Genomic DNA, 27,646 nt, shown 5'->3' with positions numbered 1-27,646 from the left:
GGCACGGCGCTCGGGGGCAGGGGTTTTGGCGGTGTGGCGCTGGGAGGGGCTTTGGTGGCGCGGCACTCAGGAGGGGCAGGGGTTTCGGCGGCACAGCGCTCAGGGGGACGGGTTTTGGTGGTGCATCGCTGGGTGGAGTGGGGGCTTCGGTGGCGCGGCACTTGCGGGGGGAGGGGTGTTACGATGGGATGGCGCTTTTTTTTTTTTTGCTTGGGGTGGCAAAAACATTAGAGCCGGCCCTGACTAAGAGCTTGACTGGAGAATGGAGTTGTGCTGGCAGACCACCCGGGACTGTGTTACAGCCCACCTTTGGGAGCCCCCGCTCTAGGGAATGGATTTCTAAAAGGTCTCACACTACATAGAAACTATCAGAGGGGTAGCCATGTTAGTCTGGATCTGTAAAAGCAGCAAAGAGTTCTGTCACACCTTATAGACTAACAAACATATTGGAGCATGAGCTTTCGTGGATGAATACATAGAAACTGGGAGTTATGCAGCCTCAAGACACATGGAGCAAGTCAGACATGATGGTGTGGAGAAAGCTAGGGGATCGTGTTGACATTTGACAAAGGAGTGGTCAAGGTGAGTGATGGATCTGCTTCATAGAGCTGTTTGATGGTACAGACAGAAGATTGAAACTCTATAGCCAGGGGCACAACCAGAATTTTCCTAAGGAGGGGACCCAGGTTTCCTGCCCTCTTGGCCCCCGACCCAAGTCTCACATGCCAGGCAGTGCTCAGGCTTTAGTCAAAGCTGGTGGTAATGCTATTGGTTCCCTCTCTGGCTAGTCTGATCAGGATGTAGGCCTAAGCCAGGAACAGTCAATTTTTTTTTTGTCAAGGTCTAAATTTCTTGGTCAAGGTCCAGACTCCAGAGAAAATAATAAAAAACCCAGCAACAATAAGAATAGATAATAAGAATAACTAAATTAAAAAAATTCAGGATCCATTCAAAAGCACCTGGTAGTCCAGATTTGGCCCACGATCCAGATACACCATGTCTAAGAAGAGAAGGTAGCCTCAACCCATAACATCAACTGAAACATTTCAGTGATTTCAAAAGTGTCCTCCTACGTCTAGAATCTTTCAGCTAGTCATATGAACCCATGGATTTACCAGAAGCCTTAAAGAACCTTTATCAGGAGTTTTAAATCTAAACAATTCAGCTCATAGCAGGCTTTGTCTTCAACTTTTGCTTTTATAGTTTAGACAGGCTGAGTTGGAGTTGTTACCATGGACAACAGGTCTGTTGATAGCTGAAGGGTTAAAAAGCTTCCAGTTCATTTCTGGGTCCTCCAAACAAGACCGCTAGCAAAAAGTAGGGCAGATCAGACATTACATTTGATGTGTAAGATAAAATGGGAGGAGCTAGGCATTTTACTCATTTTATGTCCTATTCTTGACTTCATATCATTTCTTACATCTAGAATTACATCTCTCATACAGTGGACCAGATGGCTGTCAAATCCCATCCTTTACCTTGCTTTCTACAGCTGACCTCATTATTGTTTTATCTGTTCCTGCCATATTCCCCTACCTCAAAGTTATGAGAATTTAAAAGTAGTCTAATGCAGTTTTCACTCTGATCCCATTTTTTCCATTTTCTAAATCTGTTACAGAAAAAGCCTTCAGTGCAGGCAGTTCAATTTATATGAACTTTGCAAAGTTCTGACATTACCACCTTTAACAATATCCTGATTATGTGTCAATGCACCATTAGATCCAGCTTCTTTTATTGAATGTAGCTATTTTAGCTTCCTGAAATATTCCATGGCACAATTAGCATGTAACACATTTGTTGGCCCAAAAACATTTTATTTCCAGACTTGCTATACTTTCATAAGTATACAGACCATTAAAATCCCTTAGATACAAAGACAACTACCACATTAGCTTTAATTTTAGTACTTTAGATCATTTTATTTACTAGCAAACCTTTAGAAAAAGGTTACTGTTCTGTATAATTAGACTTAAAATAATTTTACTAAAGCAAACATACAGCACTTTTTTTTTAAACTACATGGATCTGCAACAATGCACAAAGACAGTCATGTTAATCAAGTCCTTCCAATTTGGATTTGCTGAACAGATTATTCTAGTTCCATTTTGTCAACACAAGTTACATTCAAGTAGTACATTACAGGGATTTTATTGCATGATATTCACTCCACACAGTCCTATTAAGATGGCTAATGTATCAAATCAAGATTGCAGATGCTAGTCTCAAGATAAATTTTTGGTTCAGCTAAGGTTTAGTTTAGAACTTCAGCAGAGGGGAATCCAGATTCTCTTTGTTTACTTCAGGACTCAGTGTGATAAGAGGAGAACTCAAATCTATTAGCTGAAAGACAGAAATGAAGTGACATAAGATTTAGCTAGTATCTTGCCAGATAGTTACTCTAAACATATGACTATCAGGGACACAGGTAACTTCAGCCAGTCACCCTAATGCAGGGGTGGGCAAACTTTTTGGCCTGAGGGCTGCATTGGGTTTCAGAAAGTACCTCCCCAAACAGCCAGGCGTGGCCCGGCCCCACCCCCTATCCAACCCCCCCCCCCTGTTCTTGCTCCTGATGGCCCCCTGTGACACCTGCCCCATCCACCCCCCCCACTGTCTGTTCCCTGACCCCCGCCCCTAACTGCCTCCCGCGGCTCCATCCAAACCCCCCCCCCTTCCTGGCTGCCACCCCGGGACCCCTGCCCCATCCCACCACCCCTTCTCCCTGACCACTCCCAGAACCCCCGTTCCCCACCCTCTGACCACCCTGACTCCTATCCACACCCCCGGCCCCCTGCCCACCACCCCAAACTCCCCTGCCCTCTATCCAACCCCTTCTGCTCCCTGCCCCTTACCGTGCTGCCTGGAGCACCAGTGGCTGGCAGCGTGGCTGCATCAGGACAGGCAGCTGTGCCACCCGATGGGAGCCAGCTACGCACCGTGCAGCAGAGCACCGGGTCAGGCCAGGCTCTGCAGCTGTGCTGCCCCAGGAGCTTGCAGCCCCGCCACCCAGAGCGGGCACAGTGAGCTGAGGCTGCGAGGGAGGGGTTGGGGAGAATGGTCCCGTGGGCCGGATGTGGCCCGCAGCCTGTAGTTTGCCCACCTCTGCCCTAATGGTACTGCAGCTAACTTCTAGAACATCAGCAGTACTATTAAGTCAAAGATCTTTTCTTGAGGTGCCTGAAGACAAATACCTACACCCCACTAAGATGTTCAATTTAGAGCCTCTCTACCCAACTGTAAAAGTTTAATTTCAGCAGAACCTACATGCACCAATCAGAGCCCCTTGTGCTAGGTACTATACAAAAGGAGACCTAGTCTCTGCCCCAAAGACTTTGATCCAAGGTATCAAAGAATGATAGTCTATCAGGACTGAATTAGCTCCCAAAGGTTAAAAAAAATCATACCTATTTTACTTGCTTTTGATCTCTAGTTTTCTTGCTACACTAAGAATTTATGCAAAATACATGGGGACTGAGTCTTAGGGCTAAAATCCATTTGTGAATCAGTTGTTGTGACACTGAGCCTCGCAACACCTAGCGTTTACGTGCTTAGAAGATTTTTTTTTTTTAATCACTGGGATTCAAAGCCAGAGTTAGGTGCTCAGAGGGAGAGGGGTGCCTAAAAATGGGATTCACAAAAGCCAGGATGGTAGGTCACCCCCCACCTCCACTAGCTGTTGGGAGATGCCAGAGAGGCATGTGTTCTACCTGCCCCTCTTCCCTCCTCCTTCCCCCTCCCACTCCCCATGATAACATTGGGATACAAACTAACTCTTTTTACAAAACTATAATGGATTTTGTACAAAGTATGCCTTGTGAGGTACCATCTGAAAATCCATCATGTGCTGATCATTATTGTCCTGGTAAAATGTGTGGCAACACTGTATAGCATTACTGAGACATATTCCAAGTATAGACCAATTCCTCAAAGACAAAAGGCAAACTGATGCCTCAGACAGGTGTCAACAAAATAAATCTGGTTAAGCACCCATTCTTTAGCAGGAAAAAGGATGTGAGCAAGAAATTTACATCTTGTCAAAAAAACAGCTGGAAGTTCCCGATTCCACAGACTTTCAGTCTCCTGAACTCCAGCTGGAGATGATTCTCAAAAGAGGAGGAAAAGATAAAAATGGCGAACAAAACCCCTCAAAGGATCTCTCCCCCTTCATCTCTACTCACAGCATCGACAACACTTGAAAAAGGTCAAAGGAAGCATCATTAGACTGTGGGGGGGATTGTGGCTGAAATATTCAGCCAATAAGACTGCTAGAACATGTGGTGAGAGAAACCTTATGCTTTGAATTCACTTAACTTGTTAAGTTAGGTAAAACATGACTAACACTTTTTATTTCTTTCTAACAAATTCTCTTATGCCTCATTACTTGTAATTGCTTAAAATCTATGTTTCCATAGTTAATAAACTTGTTTTATCTAAACCAGTGTGTTTGGATTGAAGTGTTTGGCAAATTCCATTTGAGAGAACAAGATTTGTACATATCTTCTATTAATGAAATGACAGACTATATATGAGCTTGTATTGTTCAGAAAGGGCTGGGGAGTACAAGATGCACATTTTGGGGGGAAAGTCTGGGACTGGGAGCTTTCTAGTGTTGCTCTGTAATGTAATTCCAGGGTGTCTGGCTGTAGCACTCATACAGTATAGCTGGTAGTGATTAGTGATTTAATGATAACATGCTTTGTGTGGGCAGACCAGGAGTGGTTGCTCTCACAACAGAGCTGTGTAAAAGGCACTCCATGTTGGAGAACTGAGGGGGTCACAGCTGTCCATCAGTCCAGATTGTACCCTGGGGAATGTCACACACCCCTCTTAAATTTATTTTCTACAGTAGTTCCACTCTTTAAGAGTAATTGGGCCAGAGAGAGAGCACACATGCATAAGAAGGGTCCTATAGCTGGGTGGTTAGATCAGTCAGAGGATGTGGGAGACCCAAGATCCACTCCCCCTGCTTCAATGACTAAGTGTTTATCCAAAGTGACAGGTTTCAGAGTAGCAGCCGTGTTAGTCTGCAAGGTGCCACAAGTACTCCTGTTCTTTTATCCAAAATAAAACAGCTACTACAGGAGAGACTGACATCAGAATATCTCACAGCCCAAAGGTTAGAGCATTCACCTGAGAAGTGGGAGACTCCTGTTTAAATGTACGGATTAAATGGATATATAAAATCCCCTCATCCAGGCAGAAGGAGATACTTAAACTGGTAGACTCCCACATCCTAGATGAGTACCCTAACCACTGGTCCTACTCTTAACTCAGGCTTTGCAGATCACAGCATTCTTAGATTTTTCTAGACGCTCGTGTCTCTTTGTAGATCTGGGCCTTACTTATTAGTAAAATAAAAGCACCAGCACTTTCACCAGATGTTTTTATCAAGTTGTTGTCCCTTAAAAAGCACCATATGTTTCAGGGAATCACAGTAACAGCTTTTGGTAATAGCTTACTCCCCTTACCAGTCCCTCCCAAACACATCTTTTAAAGTCCTGGAATGACTACTTAGTTAAGTCCTACACTCAACGTGTGCAAATGTGCCTTGAACACTAGGAATATTGTCAGTGTGCACTACTATCATATCTGTTTTTCTATATTGGCTCCAGTGGAGGGAAAGCCAAGAGTCTCCATTGCCCTGTACATTAGTGACCAAGCTACTTTTAAAGCCAAAGTCAAGCCTCAGCTGCTTTGACTTTTGAAGAGTGGTGACCACATCAGGAGTGATGGGCCATTTTACACAAACCTCCACATACCAAACTGGTCTGAATCGGTGCAGTTCTGAAAACCAGTGCTGCAGTTAGGGGGTTTGACAGACATGGTCTCACAGCAGAGAAGAGTAACAGGAACATACTCTAGCCTTAGTGGTGTTCATGGCTAGTAAGCAGTGGTGTGCCTCAGAATTAGTTTCTACAAGAATATGAAAGCTCTGAATATGACTTCCTGACTGCCTGCGTCCATGGGATGATTCTATCCCGTCCCTTGTACAACCTCACAAAATGAACTAAAAAAGTGTCATGACATGCCACTGCTACTAAGAGAAGTGTAGTGAGCCTGCACAGAGCTGAGTTCCCACAACAATAATTGATGCAGCTAGTTTTTTGACTTCCAAAAAACAGCACAGCAAGAGTGGGCCATGCAAAGCTGAATAATTAAGATCCTTGATTCATAGAATCATAGAATATCAGGGTTGGAAGGGACCTGATTCATGAACTGATGCTCATTCATAGCTGTGTTTTACAACAAAATGTTCACTCACCTTAGAGATTGAAAGGGAAGAGACTGCAAGAAGAATCCATAAATTGGATTCATCTTAAATAAGAGTGTTGGATTAAATATAAGGTACTAGTGCCAAGCATATTTCATATACAATACATTGTTACAGGGGAGAAATAACTATTTTACATACAAATTCATACAACCAAACAATTGTTTTTTTGCAGTATTTTTATGCATTTATGGAAACAAATGATTGAGATAAGATTGAGATACCTTACCTGTCCTACCACACTAGGTTTTAATAGAATAACTTTATTCACTTCCGGAGTATTAGAAAGATCAATGAGAGGTCTGCTTTCACATTCCAAAGCAGCAATGGGAGTTTTATCTATTCCAATATCTACCAGCAAGACCTAGAAATAGTAAATAGTTTATTTTCCTCTGTTTATTGTGCTTCCTTCAGAAGAATGTAGGTAAGTCAGTTATTGACTTACAGGGAAAAGCCACAAGAAGCAACCAGCAATTCTTAGGTTTGTAGGTTATATGTAGACTATCCTAAAGGCAGCATAGCTTGGAGGATGCGGGGAGGATTAGTGTGCAAAGCAGAGGTGGTAAAGTGCTAGAGAATATTTTTCAAATATGATTGTTTCATATTTCAGTTTTTCAATTCAGTTTTACCCTTGTACCTACAACTGTGACCTGACAACATTTTGACAAAGAAACAGTTCTATAAGATTACTAGCTTTAGTCACACCTCTATCCAATATTTACATACACCAAACAAAATCCACAGCAAGCTTCCAGCATTCAGTAAACAGAATACCAGAGAAAATAACTACAGTTGAACTAACAATGAATATCTGCAAGCAAGTTGCTATTCCAGCAAATACGAGTTTAGACTTTTTTTGCTTTTAACACTATGGTTTGAACAGTTCTCGACAGACATTCAATACTGTCCAAAAACAGATATATTGCATAATTGCGATTAGAATTACCCCACATTGTATTGTGTTTCATGATTGGATTCATAAATACACAAGGACTTTCCAGTGCAGATAACTGGGAGTGCAAATTTAAATTTGACCTGCAATTATTTGTGCAGGTGACGGAAATTAGTTTTCCAGGAACATTTATCCCAACGAAGAAGTGTTGTTCAATGGTATGATAAGCAAACACTAGAGGGCACATATATGCCTAATCTAGATTGCTTCAAAATTTGAGCAAGTTTTTAGTTAGTAGACAGCTCACATTTTCATGGAGTTCACTCAATGGCAGCTTTTACAAGAGGGAAAAGTGGATTCAGTTTAGTTTACCTACCTCATTAGTTTGTGCTCCTTCAGCTGGCTGTTTTTGTATTTCAGTCTCTTTTTGTATTTCATTCTGTGCTATTTCAGTAGTCTTTTCTGGTGAAAAGACAAGTGTAAGTGGTATCATAGGTGGAGGAGATAAGTCATCATCTTCAAATGATGACACTTGTGTCTTGGTGTCCTTTGCCTGTTTAGAACTGGGGGAAAGTAAAGTTGGCAAGTATTTAATAGTAATGCCTAATGAACACCTCTTAAAGATTCATGTCATTTAGCTGCCCAACAAAAGCTAAAGTGCCATTTGATATCTTTATTTTTCTCCATTTTGTGAATTCCCTCAGTCTGAAATAATGTCTTATTTATTCATTATCTAAAAGCATGCTAGGCATCTCACAGAACTTAAAGACACTGTCCCTGCCCTGAGGAATTACAATTTAAATAAATAGACAAGTCAAAGTTGTCTACAGTGTACAAGAAAAGTGGGCAATCCATATTTGGTGGATAATTTTAGGATACCCCATTTGAAAATTTTAGCTTAAGTTTCTGGAAGCTTATGCAGAGACTGCTATATCAGAGAAGTGCTGGTTCTGCATGTCACTGAACTGGTTCAGTCCAATCCCTGATGAAGGGAAAAGTAGAAAACTGGACAAATTGGAGGATTCCAAAGTTGCAAGGTTAACAATCAGTGGGATAGTGGAGTTGGGAAAGGGGAGGGTTTTTGGAAGAAAGAGCATTTTGCACTTGTAGTTTGAGGAAGTAACTGAACATTTGAGAGATGTGAGACAGGCATGATGATGCTTGGCTTACACTGGAATAAAAGGTTTTATTTGGGCACAACATGAAATATAAAGTTAGTTAAATTTTATTCTGGGGCACCAGCACCATGAGGCTGCCATAAATACTAGTTTAAGCTGTGTATATATTTAGAGCTTGTGAAAAGATTTTGGGTTGACAGCTATGGAAGAGACTGCATCCCCTCCACAGAACAGGTACAGAATTGGGGTGGTGCTGCCCAGATTCCCGTTGGTATCTAGCCAGTCTCAACTATGGCATGGAAAGACCACCTCATGGAGCAAGAATAGTTCAGTATTAATTCAATCCTTGGCCTCTTTTAGGATGTCAGATTTTATAATGGTGACAGCATAAGATTGGTCAATACCTTAAAGTTAAAGTGTAACTTAAACAGAACTTAAAAATAGATCATTTGACTTAACTGCCTGTGTGCTTTCCTCATCTAGAAAGTATTGCCATGTTTAGAACCTGCATTATCTTTCATATAGCTGGATGTGTCATTGTGTTGGAACACAAAGTTACTTCTGCAGTCACTTTCTATTCAGTACGTCAAGTAAACTGGCTGAAAGCAGCAGAATTCCTCAAATACAAGTTCTGTGATGCACATAATTCAAGTTGATTCATAGGTAGTTTGAAGATGTGGTCAAGTGACAAATTAAGATGTACTTATCGTCACTATTTTTACAAGGGTCCAACATTATCCCTTGGTTTAGGGATTCAGGTAAACCAAACCATGTTAGAGATTTATGTTGAAAAGAACTAACAAATATAGCTGTGTTATTTTGCAAGTTACCTGGGCATGCTTCTACTCAACAGCAGATGAAATCTCTTACATGCTAGCATACAGCATCTGAACATCTGGACAAAATCCTTCTCCCGCTGAAGTCAACAGGAGTTTTAATAGACTTCAGTAGGGCCATGTTACACCTGCGGTATCTTACCCAGTTGCAAGAGTCTTTCTGGTGGACACACTGGAGACTTGACGAACTGACATAAAATGTGGAGAGGAGACAGATCTTGGCAAAGTTTTAGGAGTCATTGCTGGAATTCCTGAGATACGACGACTGGCGGGGGTAGGCAGACCAGAACGTTTTATACTGGCTGGAGTAATTAAAATGGACCTGGAACTAAGACAAGAGTTCTGCGAGGCCCCATCTTCGGAAGGTCTGACAGGAGTGCAAACAGCCACACCACTACAGGAAAACATTCAGCATACATTAACTGAAAGCTTCTAGAAACTTACAACAACTTCTTTCTGAATACTAGTCAGACAACAGAAATAAATAACATAAGGTAGGCTTAAGAACACAAACAGTTATGAAAGTGTTAGGACAACTAAACCTGAACATTAAAAGTGGGTTGCTGTATTATGCTGGAACTGGTCATATCCTCATAGATAAGGTTCAGTTAACAGATGTTTCAAACCTTCATTTTGTGAAAATTTCAGATTAAATTTGAGACAGAAGAGGAAGCAGAGCATTCAATGTAACAGAATCTTGAAGTGCACTTCTCTAGTGAACAGGTATTATGTGAAAACAGCCCTCAATAGATTTGCTTCCTGAATATATTCAGAGCTGACTTAAAGAAAACAAAAACACCTCATTAGCACTGCAGAAATATCACTGCTATGTGAAAGCCGATTCTGTTCCCTTACACATCAGAATTGTCAATGAATTCCAGTTAGGTATTTATGTTACCCAATCCCAAGAAAGCCAACTGACTTTCATATCCCAAGTTGAGTTTTAACAGTTTTACTTGTGGAAGGGCAGAGTAATCTGGAAGTCACTACGAAAGTATAGAAACCTCACAATGTTATTTTCAAAGTAATTAGAACTGCACTAAGGTCTGGTCTACACTACGGGGGCGGGGGTCAAACTAAGGTACGCGACTTCAGCTACGCGAATAGCGAATAGCATAGCTGAAGTCGAACTACCTTAGTTCGACTGACTTACCCGTCCAGACGCGGCGGGGTCGAACTCCACGACTCCAAGGTCGACTCTGCCACCACCGTTCGCGGTGGTGGAGTTCCGGAGTCGACCGGAGCGCGTGGGGAGTTCGAACTATCGCGTCTTGATTAGACGCGATAGTTCGAACTCCAAGAAGTCGAACTCACCGCGTCGACCCGCGTGGTAAGTATGGACCTACCCTTAGGTTACATAGTTGCTTGATACAACACTCTTAAAATGTAGGTATAGTTAAGAAAAACATGCAATTGACCTGTTAAGTTCTAATTATGTTACCTTCCAAATGTGCCACAAGATAGTAATCTGATTGGCTGCATTATTTTTGATGCTGTATTTTCTGGTGATGAACCTAAGGGAAGAGAAAATATTACTCTATGTTATTTCCTATTTGTTATCTATATTAGTTTAGTTTTCAACTATAACACCTCACCTACAAGTCACATGATTCATTCCATCCCAGCAGCTTTGGAACAATGTACAAATAAAGACAAATTTCACTCTCAATTAGCACATACTGTGAGGAGCATTTAAAGAAATGTTAAAATTAAAAGCCAAGTTAATACAAAAAACAGCCTTCCGAAATGTGTGCTTACCTCCACATCTCTTAGGGACCTTAATCTGATTTGAAGGTGTGAGTATAACTTTAACCTTGTCTTTTGGGCATGTGTTTCCTTTTGCTGCACTTCCATCTTTGTTCTGCTGAGATACCTTCTGCAGATCAGGAACTGAGCTCAGTCTCTGAATTCCATTGGCTAGAGTTTGGGATCCTGTCACAGAAGCTGAAGACTTGGCTAAATTCCCAGCAGTAGATATTCTGGGAGTACTAACTGATCTTGTTTGCTTGCAGGACACATCAGAATGGACAGCCTGCACAGATGACATTCTGATAGGTCTAACCATAGCCAGTCTTTTTGTGCTAGATGAGAGTTTGGAGCTGCTCACAGAAATTTTTGAAGAGACGCTTGATTTAGCTGAAAGATAGAAAGCTCATATTTATACTTCTGAATTGCTAGTTGTTTTTCCTTCAACTGGTTACAAGGTACATTTAACTAATTACAAGAGAGTCTAAGTTTACTCAAGTGCAGCTGAAGATATGAAAACATTATGCAATGATTTGTGATAGGTGTTTAAGCATCTGAACTATGCAGTTGTTACAATTTAAAGGTTTCAAATTTTTCCACTTTTTAGTCACTAGTTTTGAAATCCTAGAAGACCGAAAACTGTAGGAAAAGTCTACAAAGTGGTTATTTGTCTTTGATGCTGCAGAAAAGCCTCCTTGACATGATTCAGAATATCAGCTTCCAGGTCAAATGAAATAAGAGTACGGCATTTTGAGAAGCATTTAAATATGCCCTCTTTATAGGTATATTAAAGCATAACTTGTATTTTCAATGTAGTTGGCCCAGCGACCTGAAATACATATGTTAAGGGACATTCAATGAAGTCTCCTTACCTGTGCTAGTTAAGAGTATTTAAAAGTTAACTTGTCATTTAAAAAAAAGTTTCAATATTCTACTTATTCACTTAAAATCTTAGTTTTTCAATTAGACTAATTGGATTTGCTAGACAGTTTCTAGTCATTCGCATTAAGTATTTCCAAGACATGTGCTGCTAAACTTTTTCCCATTGAATTGAAGTTTTATTAAACTTATTAATCTGTGTCCTCCAATAGCACAGTCTTGCATTATACTTCCCGGTAGTGACTTCCTTATTATCTAAACCTGAGGTTCCCAAACTTGGTTTGCAGCTTGTTCAGTGTAAGCCCTTGGTGGGCCACAAGATGCTTTGTTTACCCGAGCGTCCGCAGGTACAGATGCTCGCTGCTCCCAGTGGCCATTCCCGGCCACTGGGAGCTGTGAGCAGTTGTACCTGCGGACGCTCAGGTAAACAAAGCATCTTGTGGCCCACCAAGGGCTTACAATGAACAAGCTGCAAACCAAGTTTGGGAACCCCATATCTATACCTTATGTTTTTGACTGGGCTACAGTTTAGTTTTGTTCTCCTTTTCAAAGCTCTACACAGTTCTTCTCCCTGCCTACAGTTCATCTGTGGTCACTTAACATTCTCTTTGGACCCTATTATTCCCCCCCCCCCCCACTTCACTTTTCTCAAAGACTTCAGTGCTTGCTCATGCAGGCCACTACGCTTGGAGTGTTTCCCCAATCATGCATGCCAAAATACTTTTGTCTCCTCCAGGTGACTCTCTCTCTTCACTTCCTGAAACAGGGAACCTCTTAGTTCACAAGAAATTAGGAGCACGTTTTCCTCTCCCACTCTTTCATTATGAGCAATTGAGGGCAGGGATTCATTTTGTTTGGAATAAATAAGTAGTTTAGCCACATATATTATCCATATACTTCTGCAAATCCATTTTTGGATACATTTTAAAGCTATCAGTTGCTCATTAAACATTGACTATCTCTTTAGACATCAATTTTATGCTAGAAATAGATCTGATTATATCCTGCAACTTTACTCATTAATTCAGTTTTACTTTAAAAAAAAAATAGTCCCTCCTCCCCACTCCCTCCAAAATATATATATATCACATGGGATACAGATAAGATGGGTCACATTCCTAAAATAATTGCCTGCTAAAGATACAGTGCATTCTATTACCACCTTGGATTACTACAGAAGATATAACAGCATATGCATTTAACTAGTATTAAGTAGTAGATTTTTTCTTATATTAAGGGTTCCCTAACTGTAGTACGCATACCCCTGCGGGTACATGAGACATCTCAGGGTGGGGGGTACATGGGAGAAATTGTGGGTGGATTTTATTTTATTTATTACATTTTCATAATAGGCTACTTAGACAAAACTTTAAAATTCTGTGGGATTTTGTTATATAAAATGAAGTAGTTAATTTACTTCAAGATGTACCAATGAGAACACAGATACAGAGAGACCTCCAATCACCATACAGTGCAGGTTCAGTTGGCCAGCAACAGTCCAGTCTAACTGAGCTCAGAACTTAGGGTTTTATTTTCAGTTGTATATGTCGCACTATATCTGTATCTAACAGTGAAATATGGAAAGATGGCTAAGGACAGGTAGTGTTAAGAAAAACACACAGTACCAGTGATGAGAAGGGTAGGGGTACGCAGGCAGTTGGTAGATCTGGAAGGGGGTATGCAATAAGAAGAGTTTAGGAACCTCTGCTCCAGACGTAAGTTGGGCAGCAGTGTGATTTCTAGGGTTCTGTCATTAAGTTTTAACAGGAAATACAGCCTGCCGACAAGTATTAAAAACAGAGTGCACAGCTACAGGGACAGAGAAATGATGCGTGTTTAGTATAAAAAGCTAATACAGAACTTTAAAACAGGAAGTTAAGAAGGCTTCCAAGTCTACTCTTCAGGTAGAACAACAACTGCTTCTATCTTAATGATAGGCAAATGTTTAAATATGAAATAATGTTAGAGATTTGTGCTTTAGTCTGGTTTTACAATGGATCAAGGAACTGTAAGCAATTCTATTCCACTGTAGTTTCTAATAAGTCCTGATAAAGCTTTGACAACTGCATTACTCCCTGCTTTTGTGTTAACCACAACCTTTGTGATATTACTGTTTAAGTTTGCCATGAGTAAAAGTTTATTATGTGCGGCTTTGGAGGAAAAAAAATCAGGGCTTGTGTAACAGACTTTTCTACCTCCCCCCTCTTCTCTATATCATAATGTTGTTTGTTCTCTAGATCACGTTACACTGTGGCACTTAGAGGTTCTTGTGGCTAGCCATAATTCTAACCAGAAAGGAACTATTATGGACTATTTAAAAAATATATTTAAAAAAAATTAAATCATCACCAAGAAGCCTACTATGTAATTGTGTCAGATCCCGGTTTGTAGATATTAGCCTCATTGATTCTAAAATTTGGTTTAATTCCAGTGCTAGAAGTCAAGAATTTGAACTAACTACCACACTGTCAGCTTACATGAAGTTTTATTCACCTGTTCTCAACACCAAAGAGACAAGGGGCTGAGATAATATCTTTTATTGGACCAACTTCTGTTGGTGGAAGGTACGCAGAGCTCTATGTAGCTTGAAAAGCTATTGAAAGCTTGTATCTTCTTGGTCCAATGAAAGATATTACCTCACCTACCTTGCCTTCCATATCCTGGGAACACTCCAAACTCCACCCCAAAGACAGCCTAGTGTTCTGAATCGGCAAGAAATACAGACAGCCCCAAACACATTCTGGAACCTGCAGGTCAAAAACACCCCATTAGTTATTTTAAGTTTCAAGTGATTTGCATGCTGCATCTCTATGCTAATTATTACCATTTCCCCCTATGGGAGAGACAGACAAACTTGAATTCAAACTGGAGTTCATGCTCGAAATGGATGACGACGATGAAGATGAGGTGTTCTTTCTTAGAGGACCATTAGCAGCACTAGGAGGTTTTAACTGTGTCTTCCTTAACCCAAACTGTGAATAAAGAAGTCCAATTTATTTAACTGTACAAAAGACACTAAGCAAGTACAACAACATTTTTCATTTGTTAGATTTCTACATCATTATGCATCACTGTTCTCTGGGTTCATTTGTCCCAGGCACAAGTTCTATAATCCTGTTTTAAAATGTTTAAGTTAAGTAAAAAGCAGACTGCTGGGAAGCAAAAAATAAAAATAAAAATGTAATTATACATTTGTATGGTACCTAAGTTCTTATGTAGAACTGGAATAGGATAGGTCTCTAAAATTGATTTTTAGCCCGATGGTGTTCCCTCTCCGCCCCCAGCTCAAGTATATCCCTAAGATGGATTCTAAGTACACCTCTACCCCGATAGAACGCTTTCCTTGGGGGCCAAAAAAAATCTTACTGCGTTATGGGTGAAACCGCGTTATATTGAACTTGTTTTGATCCGCTGGAGTGCACCGCCCCCCCCCCCCCCCAGAGCGTTGCTTTACCACATTATATCCAAATTTATGTTATATCAGGTCATGTTATATCGGGGTAGAGGTGTATATAGAAATGAAGATTAATGGGACACTACATTGGAGTGCTATTTTTGAAGTGCTAGGCATCTTTCTCTGCCTTACATCCAATATCTCATGTTAATACAATTATTTTCTTAGGGAAAGTGATTGAGCAAGTTTGACTGTTATAACTAAGACTGCTCCATTAGCGTCAGATCTGGTGAGAGTTGCCAATATTTCATTTAACTGTACCCACTGCCAAGAGATCAGGCACCTCGGGGGAGAAGGGGCAGGGGGGAAGAGGAAACAGCACAGGCAATATTAAGTGGCTTGCAACGTTGTACAAGTTTTAACAAAACTGAGACAAACTATATTCCACAGGTTAGATGCATTCTTGGTAGACATGAGTACTTAAATTGTAGTGCTATGGTTCCTAGAATTTGGCTTCTGATGTAGCTAGAGTCACTGCTATTCTGCTTCCATGCTAGAAAAATGACAATCTTTCCAAGTAGCCCAATAGGTGACCATTAAGAGTAAAGACTTTAATCCACAAGCCTCCTATGAGGTCTATTATCTGCATTTCCCTGCCCCTTAATATTACATACAACATTTCATGTTAACACAATATCTAACTATCTGTTGACGCACTAAGAATAATTCTCTGTTACAAATATACGAAAAATACTTCATGTATAACTTAGCCACCCAAGAATTGCAATTGTAGAATAGAAACTTTACCTTGAATTCATTATAAGACAAGACTATGGCATTAAGTCTAACAGAAAGCTAGGTTTGTCGTCTCCATTTTTATATATGTCAGAGTACCAGCACTCTAGGAACATATTCATTCTGCAGTTGAATTAACACTTGCCATTACCTTGCTTTGAGAAGGAAGAACTCGCTTGTCTTGTAATGATGAACTCCCACTGAATGATGAGTCACATACATCTGAAGCAACACTGGATTTGTCAGAGAGTAGATCTTCAGATGACCCCATGCTGGTCAAATGTTTTTTCCCTGGTTTTGGCTGTAAGATTAAAATTTTAAAATTGATTTGAAAGCTATTACAATTTCAGTAGCTCCGAAGATTTTGCATGAGCTTATTTATAACCCATATTTTTCACACCAGCCAACGGAAAAGCATATTGCATCTACAAAATATGTGGATTGCTAAACATAAAAAATTCCAAGTTCCCAACTTATTTAGACTCTATTAGACTTTAAAGTTGTTAAATCCAGCACAGACTATGTTCCCATTTATTGAAAGTGGCTTTAAGTCAGACAAATCAACATAAGGCGATCACCTCTGCAGCAAGTTAGTCTCTATGGGATTCTTTCGGCCCATCTTCCTCCCTAGACACTGCAGTGGCTTTTCCTATTTTAAGAAAAGGTAGGTCCCACATTTGTAAGCATAAATTTAATGCACACACAAACCCTTCTTTCCAGTAGCCCAAAGGAGATTCTTCCCTGGTTGACACCAACAGCTAGACATGAAAGTTTTAGACTGCACAGCTCACAAGTCTATTCCAGTTAGCATCTGAGAGGGCCACCTGGCCAGCAACACTATCAAAACTATGGGATAGGAGACAAAGGGGAAACGAGCAGACTATAGAAGCTCTCTCGCCCCCTTGACTATGGCAGAAATTCCTCACTCTCCTTCTCAGGAGTAAGGAGCCAACATTCTCCTCCTCAGCAGTGCACATGGAGAGGAGGAGTATCTTGCTAGTTGCATAGCCTTAGCTCTGAAGGGGAAGGCGGGGGGGGGGGGGGAAACCTGGACAGGCCTTATGTACATGAGAGATTATTACCACAACTACCACTTCCCCTAATGTATCTGGGCAGTGTTTCATTGTACTGCTGCATAGCTGGGTCCTCCTCAATCGTACATAGTTGGCTAAGCATGCTCTAGATACCAAGACTAGAAAGTGTTATTACTGCTGTATCTCCAGAGCTGTGCCTATTACTGTCAATTCTGAAGAGAGCTTAATATAAGTAAAGAGCCTGCTGGCATCTAAATCACCAAAAGACAGCAATAATTTTACCAGAGGGATCACAAAATAAGTATTAAATACTTACATAGAAGTCAGGCACATCAAGCATTAATAAGTGTAAAAACTTAAATTCAGTCAATTAAAAAAACCAACATGACTTCTTTCTGAAGTTCTAGCCACTACCTGAATAATTACTACTTCACTAGCATTGATATAACAAGTTAAAATATGCCTTCAGTTTACCTTCTGCATTTACCAGCTCTTTGTGTCAAGTCAGTTTCCTATTTGAGGGTCTCAAACAATGGAGAGATGCATTAAAAAAGAAAGTTGTTAAACAAAAGCTTGCAGGAGATTTAAATAGTCCCTTATCTCAAGACAACCATGTTTTTTATTGAGTATTAAACTATCCAGAAGAAAATTCTTTACCTTTTCTACTGTCAGTTGATGGCCTTTTCCAAGAGCAGATGAAGCTTTTGTGTGCAATTTGCTTATTGCTTTTTTATTTTTTTCATCACTTTGCTGTTCTTGGGCTAGAGGTGAAACAGATATTTTAGGAAATTTATGGATTTTAATTGGACTAGATGTGTTTGGAGGAGTTTTGTCAACTGCAGTCACAGGTAAATCTGAACGCTTCTGAAAGGAAGGTGGCAGTTGACAAATTGGGCTGTCCCACACACAGTACGTCTCCCTTTTAATAGCCCTGGGGCTTTTTTCTATGTTTCCTTTTTGAAAGATTTTGAGTTTTGACTTGGATGCTTGCACAAATTTTTCTATAACCTTGGGTTTTGGTCCTTCTGATTGGGTGACTTTGTTCTGTTCATTTTTGTTGCCACTTTCTAGCTGCAGTGCTAACAAATGAGCTTCTTTAAAAATTTCTACAAATTTCTCTCCAGTAAGGGGACTCCACATAAGCTTATCATCAGGGGTTTGAGAGATCTTTTCTTCAGCATCTTTAGTTGCTTCAATACTGACAGCAACACATTTTTCTTTGTGTCCAAGAGGTCCAACAAAAACTTCATCTTCATTTCCACTGTAAGACAGACAAGGCAGTCAAGATATTGTAAAATCCTTTGCACTTCAAATATGTACTTGCCCTTAAACACTTAGCTTACCTTGCAGGAGACAGTGAAAGGTCAAAATCAAATTTTTCATCAGTTAGAAGGGGAAAGTCTGAAAGTATAACAATCTCATTAATTGTGACTATTGCTGTAGTTATAGGATTTACACAATTTGCATTGCACTATATTTCTAACAACACTGCCCGTTGGCATTAGCCTTAACACATTTAACCTTTAGTTACTTCTAATTTTGTTTTAAGTAGTTACTTGATCATCATTAAGTTCCCACCCCAGTTGTAGTAATTCCAAAGACATTGCCAAGATGTCTTTAAAATTAACTGTGACAATAGTTCAAGTTATTAGGTCAGATAATTAAAAATAACCACATGTCTTTCTGAACATGTTTAATTGTTTCAAGTAACACTTAACATTATTAAAACCGAAAGAATAGAAAAATATCTTAGTTTTAGTGTGCATTTGACAGCACTTTGTGCATAGCCAGTGCTCTTATTTCAGTAGAAAGTTTGTTTGTGGGACAGTCACACAGCAACAGGGAAGAGAAACATTTAAAATAAGGAAAAGGTTGTAAAAGCAAAAATGTTGAGAGCCCACGGGGAAAGTGACCAAGACTACTTTTAACACTAAAATGGAACAGATGTCAAGATGACTGTCAGAAAATATTCAGCTTAAGGGTGGTTTCTTTATCACCCATTCCTTTTGCATTGCACTCAACTGAAACAATTAAAATAAGCTACTAAATTTCACCCTAGAAGTTTGCAGCTGAAGAGAGGATGTTATTGAGTTTAGAGGCGTCCGAAAGATGCAAGAAAATGAGAAAGCTATTTTAATCAGAGCAGTTTTGGTGAAGTGGGAAAGCACCAGACTGGAACGGGTCAGAGAAATAGAAGGGTGAAATGTAAACCAGTTGTCAAATGTTTAAAAGGGAAAGAAGATGAGGGGAAATGAGATACAGTAGTAATTAGGAAAGCTAGGACAGATTTCCACCCTCCTAGCAAGAGAAGAATAAGTGGACTTGTTTGAATAAGGCACAGAACAAGTCAGAGGACAGTAGTTAGGTGAAAATAAGGGAATGAGAAGGCCTGCCTGGAACTGAAAGAGATCTAACTGGAATACGGAAAAAAAAGGAGAGGGTAAGGAGGGGACAGAGTGGATCCCAGGCAAAGAGAAAGTTCCTAGTGAAGGGTGTCAGTTTTGTCTGTCAGCCAGATCTGAGATTAGGGATGTGGGCTTCAAGTGGCATGTTGGGTATCAAACATTCAGAAGAGATGTCAAGAGTTGAGGCACTTAGAATATGGTGGCACTTAGACATAGTAACGGTGAGTGTCACCACATTAACTTTTAGGCACCTAGAAAAATCACTGCGATTCACAAAGTCCAAGTTACATGCTCAGGCTTCCTACACAATGAATGGAGGGAGTTGACTATTTATCCAAACGAGCTTCAACAGGAGAGACTGAGGGAGCTCCTCAACAGAATATTCTATAGCCTAGGGCAAGGGTTGGCAACCTTTCAGAAGTGGTGTGCCAAGTCTTCATTTATTCACTCTAATTTAAGGTTTTGCGTGCCAATAATACATTTTAAACATTTTTAGAAGGTCTCTCTCTATAATATATAACTAAACTATTGTTGTATGTAAAATAAATAAGGTTTTTAAAATGTTTAAGAAGCGTCATTTAAAATTAAATTAAAATGCAGATCTTATCAGTTTAGTGTGATCCTTGCCCTTGCTTTTCCTTGCTGAGTTTTCCAATGTCTGGCATGTATTTGGATACTTTAAGCTGCACACAGCCTTCTGAATGATCAGTTGTTAACCAGCTCCGAGAGGGACAGAGGACAGATTTCATGTATGAAAATACCTGTTCATACAGGCATATGTGGATCCAAATGCTGAAAGCATTGCAAACACAATTTTCTTCAAACAGTTAAATTTCACTGGCAGGGATGTGCAGCAGGTCAGAATAGAGGCGCCATGATCCCTCTCGGTAGCTTTGCACTCTGCAGATCTACAAACTTTGATACCCACAATTCTGAGCTTTTTAACGGAATGAGCTGCATTTCAAAATCTTCAACACCCATCCACTGAAATACAGACAAATCTAAGTCGCTTTCGTTGAACTTTTCCAGGTTTAATTAGAAGAAAGCATTGGGCCAAATTGCTGGAAATCTTGAAATCTGTCAGAAAATTCTGATTCCAGTTCTTGCATGTACGTTCCAATCTCATCGACACTGACAGTGCAACGTGTCGATAGCTCTTTTATGTGTTGGAAGTAGCGGAAAGTTGAAGTTTGAATATCCCGAGAAAAAACTGCTAGTTTTATAACAAATGCCTTCCAGGTTAAATAAAGATCCAGAACCATTTGCCCTGCACCCTGGAAACAGAGGTTGAGTTCGCTTAGGTGAGCAGTGATGTCAGTTAGAAACATGAGCTTACAGAGCCATTTGTCATCATCCAGTTCAGGGTAGTTTTGTCCTTTTTCCAACAAAAAAGGCCTTGATTGCATCAAAACAGTTTACAAAGTGCACCAAAACCTTGCAATGACTTAGCCACCAAATGTTGCTGTGAAGTGGAATGTCATTATAAGCAATGTCCATCTCTTCTAGCAGTGCTTGAAACTGTCTGTGAGTCAAAGCAGATCGAGCAACAAGGACATTCACAATTTGCACCACTGTATTCATCACATTATTAAGCTCTGAATTAGATACAGGTTTTCTTGATGGATGATACAGTGAAATTCCACTGTTGGGCGGCCAATTTGATCTTCAAGTAACTTTACAAATACCTTCTGTTTTCCGACCACTGCAGGAGCACCATCTGTTGTCACATAAAATATTTTTGATGTCAACTCCTTGTTCTTCAAAATGGTTTACAAAAGTTTCCGCTATATCTTCCCCCTTTGTTGTGCCATATAGGGGTTTTAGGCAACAAAGTTTCTCTTGGATTTTATCAGAAGCACAATATCTTGCAACAACTGCCAAACATGGAATGTTGTTTATATCCACGCTCTCATCAACTGCAATGCTAAACACTGCTGTTTCTGTTAATGCAGTTGTCTGCTTTCCATTAATGTTTTCTGCCATTTCACTTACGCGTGTCTCAACAGTTCTGGCACAGACAGGCAGTTCTTTTATTCTAGATACACATCTTTATTTGGCAAATCATTGAACAAAACCTCCGAACTGCTGAGAAAAATTTCTTTTATGTATTCCCCATCTGTAAATGGCTTTCTGTTTTTTGCATGCACTGTGCAGTCTTGTAACTTCCTTTTGTGGCTTGATTTTTACTTACACTTAAGCATTTAAAAACACTGCTTTGCTTCTCGTATCCTGCTACTGTCTTTTTGATCGATTCAGTCTTGTCTGCTTCGTCAAAAAAGGTTTTCTCGTGCTTTGTTTGAAAACGTCGAACATTTGATGTGCGACAAACAACACTTTCACAACAGAAAGCACAAACAGCACGGTCCTTCTTTTGAATAAATCCAGATGTGTCTGTCCAAGAAGGCTGAAATGAACGGACATCTAACTTTGCTTTCTTAGGAGCTGACATTTTGTCAAATGTACCCCTCAACTTACAGTGGGAAAAAAAACATTACAACAGACGGCACGCACAACGTCAAATGCAGTGCGCTGTTCACATGATGTGACAGTGATGTAAGCAGCAAATCAGGACTTAAAAATATCCCAGTACAGTGGCTCTGGAACAATTTTTAAGGTGGGGGTGCTAAGCTGCATACCCTCTTGCCCCTGTCTGCACCCCTCATTGCCCCAGGCTGGGGTCAGTGGTCCACAGCTGGGGGAGGCTGCAGAGCCCCGGGCTGGCATCCAGGACCCCAGGAGGGCAGCAGAGCACCTGGGACCAGTGGCTGGGATTGGCAGCAGGTTGAGTGGGGTCGGGACCCCAGGCCAGCAGCAGAGCCCCCGGGATTGGTGGCTGGGACCCAGGCACTGAGAGTACCACTCAAAATCATCTCGCGTGACGCCTTTGGTTGCTGACCCCTGGCCTAGGGCACTCACCTGAGAGGTGGCAGATCCCCGTTCAAATCCCCTCTCTCAGTCAGCTGGAGGGAATGACTTGAACTGTGGGTCTCCCACCTCCTAACCACTGGGCTAAGCGTTACAAGGGAGGTCTTCCTCCACTCCATTTTGTGTGAACTCATCCATGAGGACCTAATCTGATAGGCAAGCTCTGAGCCTACTTACTGGATTTGGCCCTGCAGGTGAGTTAGGCAAAAGAACACCTATTTTCTTCCAGATTAGTGCATTGCACTGGGGCTTAAGCATTTGGTTGCCTGGAGTGAGGTTGCTGAGAGGAGGAAAAACAGGCTCTTAGGGAACTTCTACTGAAAAAAAAAAATGAACTCACTTGGCACAGACAAGCACCTAAAGGGTTTGGTGGCAGCTGAGCAGGGGTTCTGTGAATCCAACTGGGGCCTGATTCTGGGATTTAGGTGACAAAAGTGGCAGTTAGGCAGCTAAGTGCTTTTGTGAATCTAGCCCTTAGACACTAAAGCGGTAAGGGCCAAAGATAGAGGTGTGGGAATCTGAATAGGAGTAGTAGCAACCTCTGGCGAAAGATGGTGTGTGACAAGAGAGAATAAGCACTGAATTGAGGGAGATAGCTAATTATTTTTTCACAGCAGAGGAGCTTTAACAGGAGAGATTGAGGGAGCTGCATAACGGTGTGACTTTCCCCAGTCATCCAAAGGAAAATGTGCAGGAACAAAAGGACACAGTTGAAGGGGTTAGAAGGACCCATGGGAATGACAAGTACTGTATATACTTGTTCATTAGCCCGTTTGTTTATAAGCCGACCCCCAAAAATGGATAAGTAAAAATAGCAAAAATTATATGACCCTTTCATAAGCCGACCCTATATTTCAGGGGTTGGAAAACTTTGGCTCCCGGCCCGTCATGGTAAGCCGCTGGCGGGTTGGGATATTTTGTTTACTTGGAATGTCTGCAGGCATAGAGCCCCTCAGCTCCCTGTGGCACGGTTCGGCTGGGAACAGCGAACCGCGGCCACAGGGAGCTGAGGGGCTCCATGCCTGCAGACGCTCCAGGTAAACAAAACAACACTGTATTAGATATTCCATTCAATGATTCCACAGAGTTTAAAATCATCAAATTTTGGTGTAGACCCGTTTATAAGCTGACCCCCGCTCTTTGATGCATCACTTTTTACCAAAAATATTCGGCTTATGAACGAGTATATAGAGTATGTCAAGCATCAGTTAACAAGGAAGCTGAACTGATGGATGACCATCTCTGGGATATGGAAAGAAGAAATTGCTAGACCAAACTTCAGAATAGAAATAGAGGGGAGATTAGAATGACCCTAAATGCCGCCATCACTCTGCAATGTTGCAGAGGCTACCAGTGTTTCAAAGAACTCTTATAGAGCTCCGCAGTAAATCACTAAGATCTATGTAGTGGGAAACAGCAGGCCATCCATGAAAAGACTGCTTACACAGCTGGTTATGGAACAGATGTTCTGATTATTTAAATCAGTGATTCTGTCACATGTGGGGTACATCTGCACTGCAGTTGGAGTAGAATTTCCAGCTCAGGTTGACATACATGTTCTATCTTTGATCAAGCTAGCATGCTAAAAACATCAGTGTTGCCATAGCTACATAGCCCAAGCTAGTGATCCAAGTACAATCCAGTCCAAGACCTTAAGTATGTATTTGGGTAGCTAGCCTGTTCTGCTGCCTGCACTATTGTGACAACACTGCTATTTTTAGCCTACTAGCTCAGTCAAAGCCTGCATGTGTATGTCTATCTACCTGAGCTAGAAATTGCACCCCCAACTGCAGTGTAGCTGTATCTTAGAAAGTAGCTCAGGCTTGTATATCCCTTACTAAAAGTTATAATAAGATAATTAAACAATAGTTTTCCACCTACCACTGTTCTTGCAAACATCCAGTTTTTCTTCAGTCATATCACTTGACCAGCCTACTGACATTTCCTTTCCTTCCTCCATAGTGTCTGCAAAATAAGAGAGTTCAAAAAGATTCACAATAATTTAATTTTGCAGGCATGTTTTGAAGTACAGGAGTCAAGTTGTTGACAAGGTTTGCATTTAGGGAATCCCATGTAGTGCAGTTCAATGAAGTGCAAACTCTGAAATCCATAATTTCAAAGAGCTGGGTTAACTTCAGCAATAGCCCTGCAAATGACTGCAAGGTTCATAAATTCTACAAATCTCAAGTCTCCCTTCTTGTCAAATGAGATGGTGCTGAAGAACTTACAAATATAGTGGTGGGGACTCTGTAAAACAAAGCTTCAAGCCCAGCACACAGATGAGAGTTCATGGATGTTTACCCGTAAGCACTTTAATCCAGTACAGAAATGCAGGTTTAAACTATTCATGTAATCTAAGTTAGTGTAACCATAATTCCCACTTTGATCAGGACAGTCTCTTTTTTAAGCCCAACTTGATGAGTTGGCAAGAGTAAACAGGACATGCAGGGGGACAAGCGGTTTGGACCAGCCCCGCACAGTAACTCTTTTCCCTTTGGGAAATATCTAAGTAGCTTCTGTGGGCTACCTAGATAGATATTTGTACTAAGTACCATGGTACCTTAACATTGTCTTTTTTTAAAACATGTATTAGTGAAAACTAAATCAAGTGAGCCTCTCCACAGTAAAGATTAAACGTGGTCCATTTTATAGAAGATAGGTGCACTCCTTTAATTCATGGAAAGGAAAGCAGCAAATGTATCTCTCAGGTAAGCAAAGTTAGAATTGTCCCCCCAGCTTAGCAGAATTCAAACAAAGGGTAGGGTTCGGTTACAAGTTGTTTTCTGAGCGCGTGAGGAAAACGTAGAGATTATGTGGCTAAGGCAAACAGGGCCTTCAGCTCCATCCTCTCTGCTAGCTCGCAGCTTAGTCTGCGTATTAAGTCCCCAACTATTCGCCCCCCCTGGGGGGAGGCGGCCTGCCCCCGAGCCGCTCCTCCACCCCATGGCGGAGGGGGCCGCCGCGCCTTCAACCCGCTCCGCCCCCCCCCCATCCTCGCTGCTTGACCCCTCCCCCCGGAGCTCCCCCCAACTTCGCCCCTTCACCCCCCGTCACGCGCCGCATCTGCCTCACTCCCCAGTCCGCCGCTTCGACCCACCCAGGGCCTCCCCACTGCCCCCGACAGGCCACCTGGCCACCCTCACCCCCGAGCCGTCCCGCCGACGCTGCGCACCGGCTCAGGCCCTCCGGCCGCACGGTGCACCCCCAGGCTGCGGGCGACCCCCGCTCGCTTAAAAGGGAAGCGGCGCGCAGCAGCAGCAGCAGCAGCACATTCGAATTACTCGCGGCCAGGCGCACGTAGAACTGTCACAGATCGAGCTTCCTCATTGGTAGGTTTAAACGAGGTTACGGCCTCGTGACGCTGGGCTGACGGCGTGCGGGTGGCGCGAGAACCCAATGCATGCTGGGAGTCGTAGTTCAGGAGGGATGACTCCGCTGAGGCGCAGCGTCCCCTGGCCCTGGTTTGCTCCAGGCTCCCCCGGGGTCCCCGCCCCAGCCAGAACCAGAGTGAGGCTCTCGCCGCCGTTCCCCTCCACTCACGGCCCGGGCCGGCCCCGAGTCCGCGTACGGCGCGCCTGCGCCAAATCGAGGCTGTCCTGAGAGCTAGCCCCTGTTTGTCTCGGGTCGCAACGTTCTTCCCAACCAGACCAGAGCGGGGCTCCTGCAGGTACAGCTATGGTCACTCAATTAGGGTGAATTGCAAAGAATGGTTGAGACCCTGGCAGTGTTTTAAAGAAAATGACCAAACCAGAAGATGCCTGCTTACAGCATTATATAGACTGTCTTTAAATCACTGTCACGGTCTCAACCGAATTGCACAGCATTTATCAAGGTCACCCTTTGTGCTGGGACTCGTAGTTCAATGAGCATTTACCAAGGTCACCCTTTGTGCCCCAAAGAATGGGGCAGACAATCCCCATAAAGCTGGTGGATATCCCAATACTTAGATTTACCAAGCTAGCATAAAACAGCTTCTTTATTACCTTACTGGTTACTCAGAAGTCCAAACACAGTTCCCTTAAAGTGATCCAGCCTCAGGCCTCCATCCTGGTACCCACGTCAAATATGATGAAAATTTCTGTAAATCTTATTTCATCATAGAAAAGAAAAGGTTCTACCAATCCCAAAGGATCAGACACATTACCTCCCAGCTTAATGAATGTTTCAGATCTTACCCAAATACACGCTATGGCCAATTCTTATTAACTAAAATTTATTTAAAAAAAACAAAAGAGAGAGAGAGAGAGAGAGAGAGTACGATTAAAATATCAATATACATACAGATATAAATTCAATCCATCGAGGTGCAGATTTATAGCAGAGATGGTGAGCTTTGTAGTTGCAAAGAGTTCTTTCAGAAATAGTTCATAGTTTATAGTCCAATGTCCAAATCTCAAATTCAGGGCATATCAGTATAACTGGAACTTCATTCTTGTGACTCAAACTTCCCCTGATGAAGCCTAAGCAGATCTGAGATGACAGAATCAGGACCCAAGGATCTTAACTATACGAATTAACATAAGGCCATCTGATTTTTCCTCCACCATTCACAGTACATTTCAAAGAGAGATGAATACCGAGATATCCGATGTTTACAATTCATTTAAATTATATCAGAATACAGCATAGACAGTGACTGTTGATTTCTAGCCATGTGTCACACCCCCAATGTGAGACTGGTGAAATTAGAAGTTCCTGGATACATCTTAAGGACCTTCCAGCATTGATATGAGCTGTGTTTATATTGAATTCTTTGTAAGGCCAAATTATTGATGCATGCTTTGGCTCCAGCCAAAAATTTAGTCCATACTTTGTGAAACATTTTAGTGATTCCAGGGTTTGGTCTATGTGCTAACATAGCCATTAATGTTCTTCAGAGAGCACTTACTCTGGTATTCAGCCATGAAGACTGTGAGGTGTTGTACCTCAGTTTCCCTTTGTGCACAACAGTTCAAGCTTGTAGTGGTTTTTCTGCTGTGGAAAGTTTTAGAAATACATCTATGCATTAGTTGTGAAGCCTCAATATTATTAGTCTTTTTAATACAAAGTGTGTTCTTGTTGAACCAAATAGCATAATCATAAACCCTCTGCTCTGGGACATGCTTCCTGTGGGACTTGGGCAAGTTAGTTAGTTTCTCTGGGCCTATATTCCTTGTTGGTGAATGGGGGTAAAAGTAGCCCCCACGTCCCCGGCATGGTCTGCAAATAAATACATTACAGATTGTTAGGTGCTCAGCTACTGTGGTAATGGAGGCAACATAATGTCTATGAGAGCCTGAAGGACATGGGGAGTGAAAAATAAATAGATCAGCATCTGTCAGAGGTACTGAATTTACTAAAACAAAACTCTA

General features: G+C 41.5%; 1 protein-coding gene across 3 annotated transcripts; it reads right to left on the bottom strand.

Moving 5' to 3' along the window:
• Positions 1-1,784: 1,784 nt before the first annotated feature.
• On the bottom strand, positions 1,785-25,620 carry GTSE1 (G2 and S-phase expressed 1). 3 transcript variants are annotated; one of them, XM_045002476.1, is made up of 12 exons: positions 25,468-25,620; positions 24,177-24,260; positions 18,309-18,366; positions 17,623-18,226; positions 16,083-16,232; positions 14,567-14,714; positions 10,876-11,253; positions 10,559-10,631; positions 9,260-9,511; positions 7,540-7,726; positions 6,501-6,635; positions 1,785-2,340 (listed from the first exon to the last, which is right to left on the bottom strand). In XM_045002476.1, the coding sequence occupies exons 2-12, from the start codon at positions 24,253-24,255 to the stop codon at positions 2,257-2,259; spliced, it is 2,148 nt and encodes a 715-aa protein (XP_044858411.1). In that variant the 5' UTR covers positions 24,256-24,260; positions 25,468-25,620; the 3' UTR covers positions 1,785-2,256. The 3 variants fall into 3 exon arrangements, with proteins under 3 accessions (XP_044858411.1, XP_044858410.1, XP_044858412.1); XM_045002475.1 differs by having other exon boundaries at positions 25,439-25,610; XM_045002477.1 differs by lacking the exon at positions 6,501-6,635 and having other exon boundaries at positions 25,439-25,609.
• Between the last annotated feature and the right edge of the window lie 2,026 nt (positions 25,621-27,646).

This window comes from Mauremys mutica, chromosome 1 (genome assembly GCF_020497125.1).
Source record: "Mauremys mutica isolate MM-2020 ecotype Southern chromosome 1, ASM2049712v1, whole genome shotgun sequence".
NCBI lineage: Eukaryota > Metazoa > Chordata > Testudines > Geoemydidae > Mauremys > Mauremys mutica.
The sequence above is the reverse complement of the archived record's forward strand: the minus strand, read 5'-3'. Positions and strand labels throughout refer to the sequence as shown.

Excerpts from the sequence above, each read along its gene's own strand:
- GTSE1 (XM_045002476.1), bottom strand. The coding sequence starts at position 24,255 with ATGGAGGAAGGAAAGGAAATGTCAGTAGGCTGGTCAAGTGATATGACT. Across the intron at positions 16,233-17,622 it reads ATCAACTGACAGTAGAAAAG|CCAAAACCAGGGAAAAAACA; the intron begins GTAAAGAATTTT and ends TTAATCTTACAG. Across the intron at positions 7,727-9,259 it reads AGAAAGACTCTTGCAACTGG|TTCTAAACAGGCAAAGGACA; the intron begins GTAAGATACCGC and ends ACTTTCCCCCAG.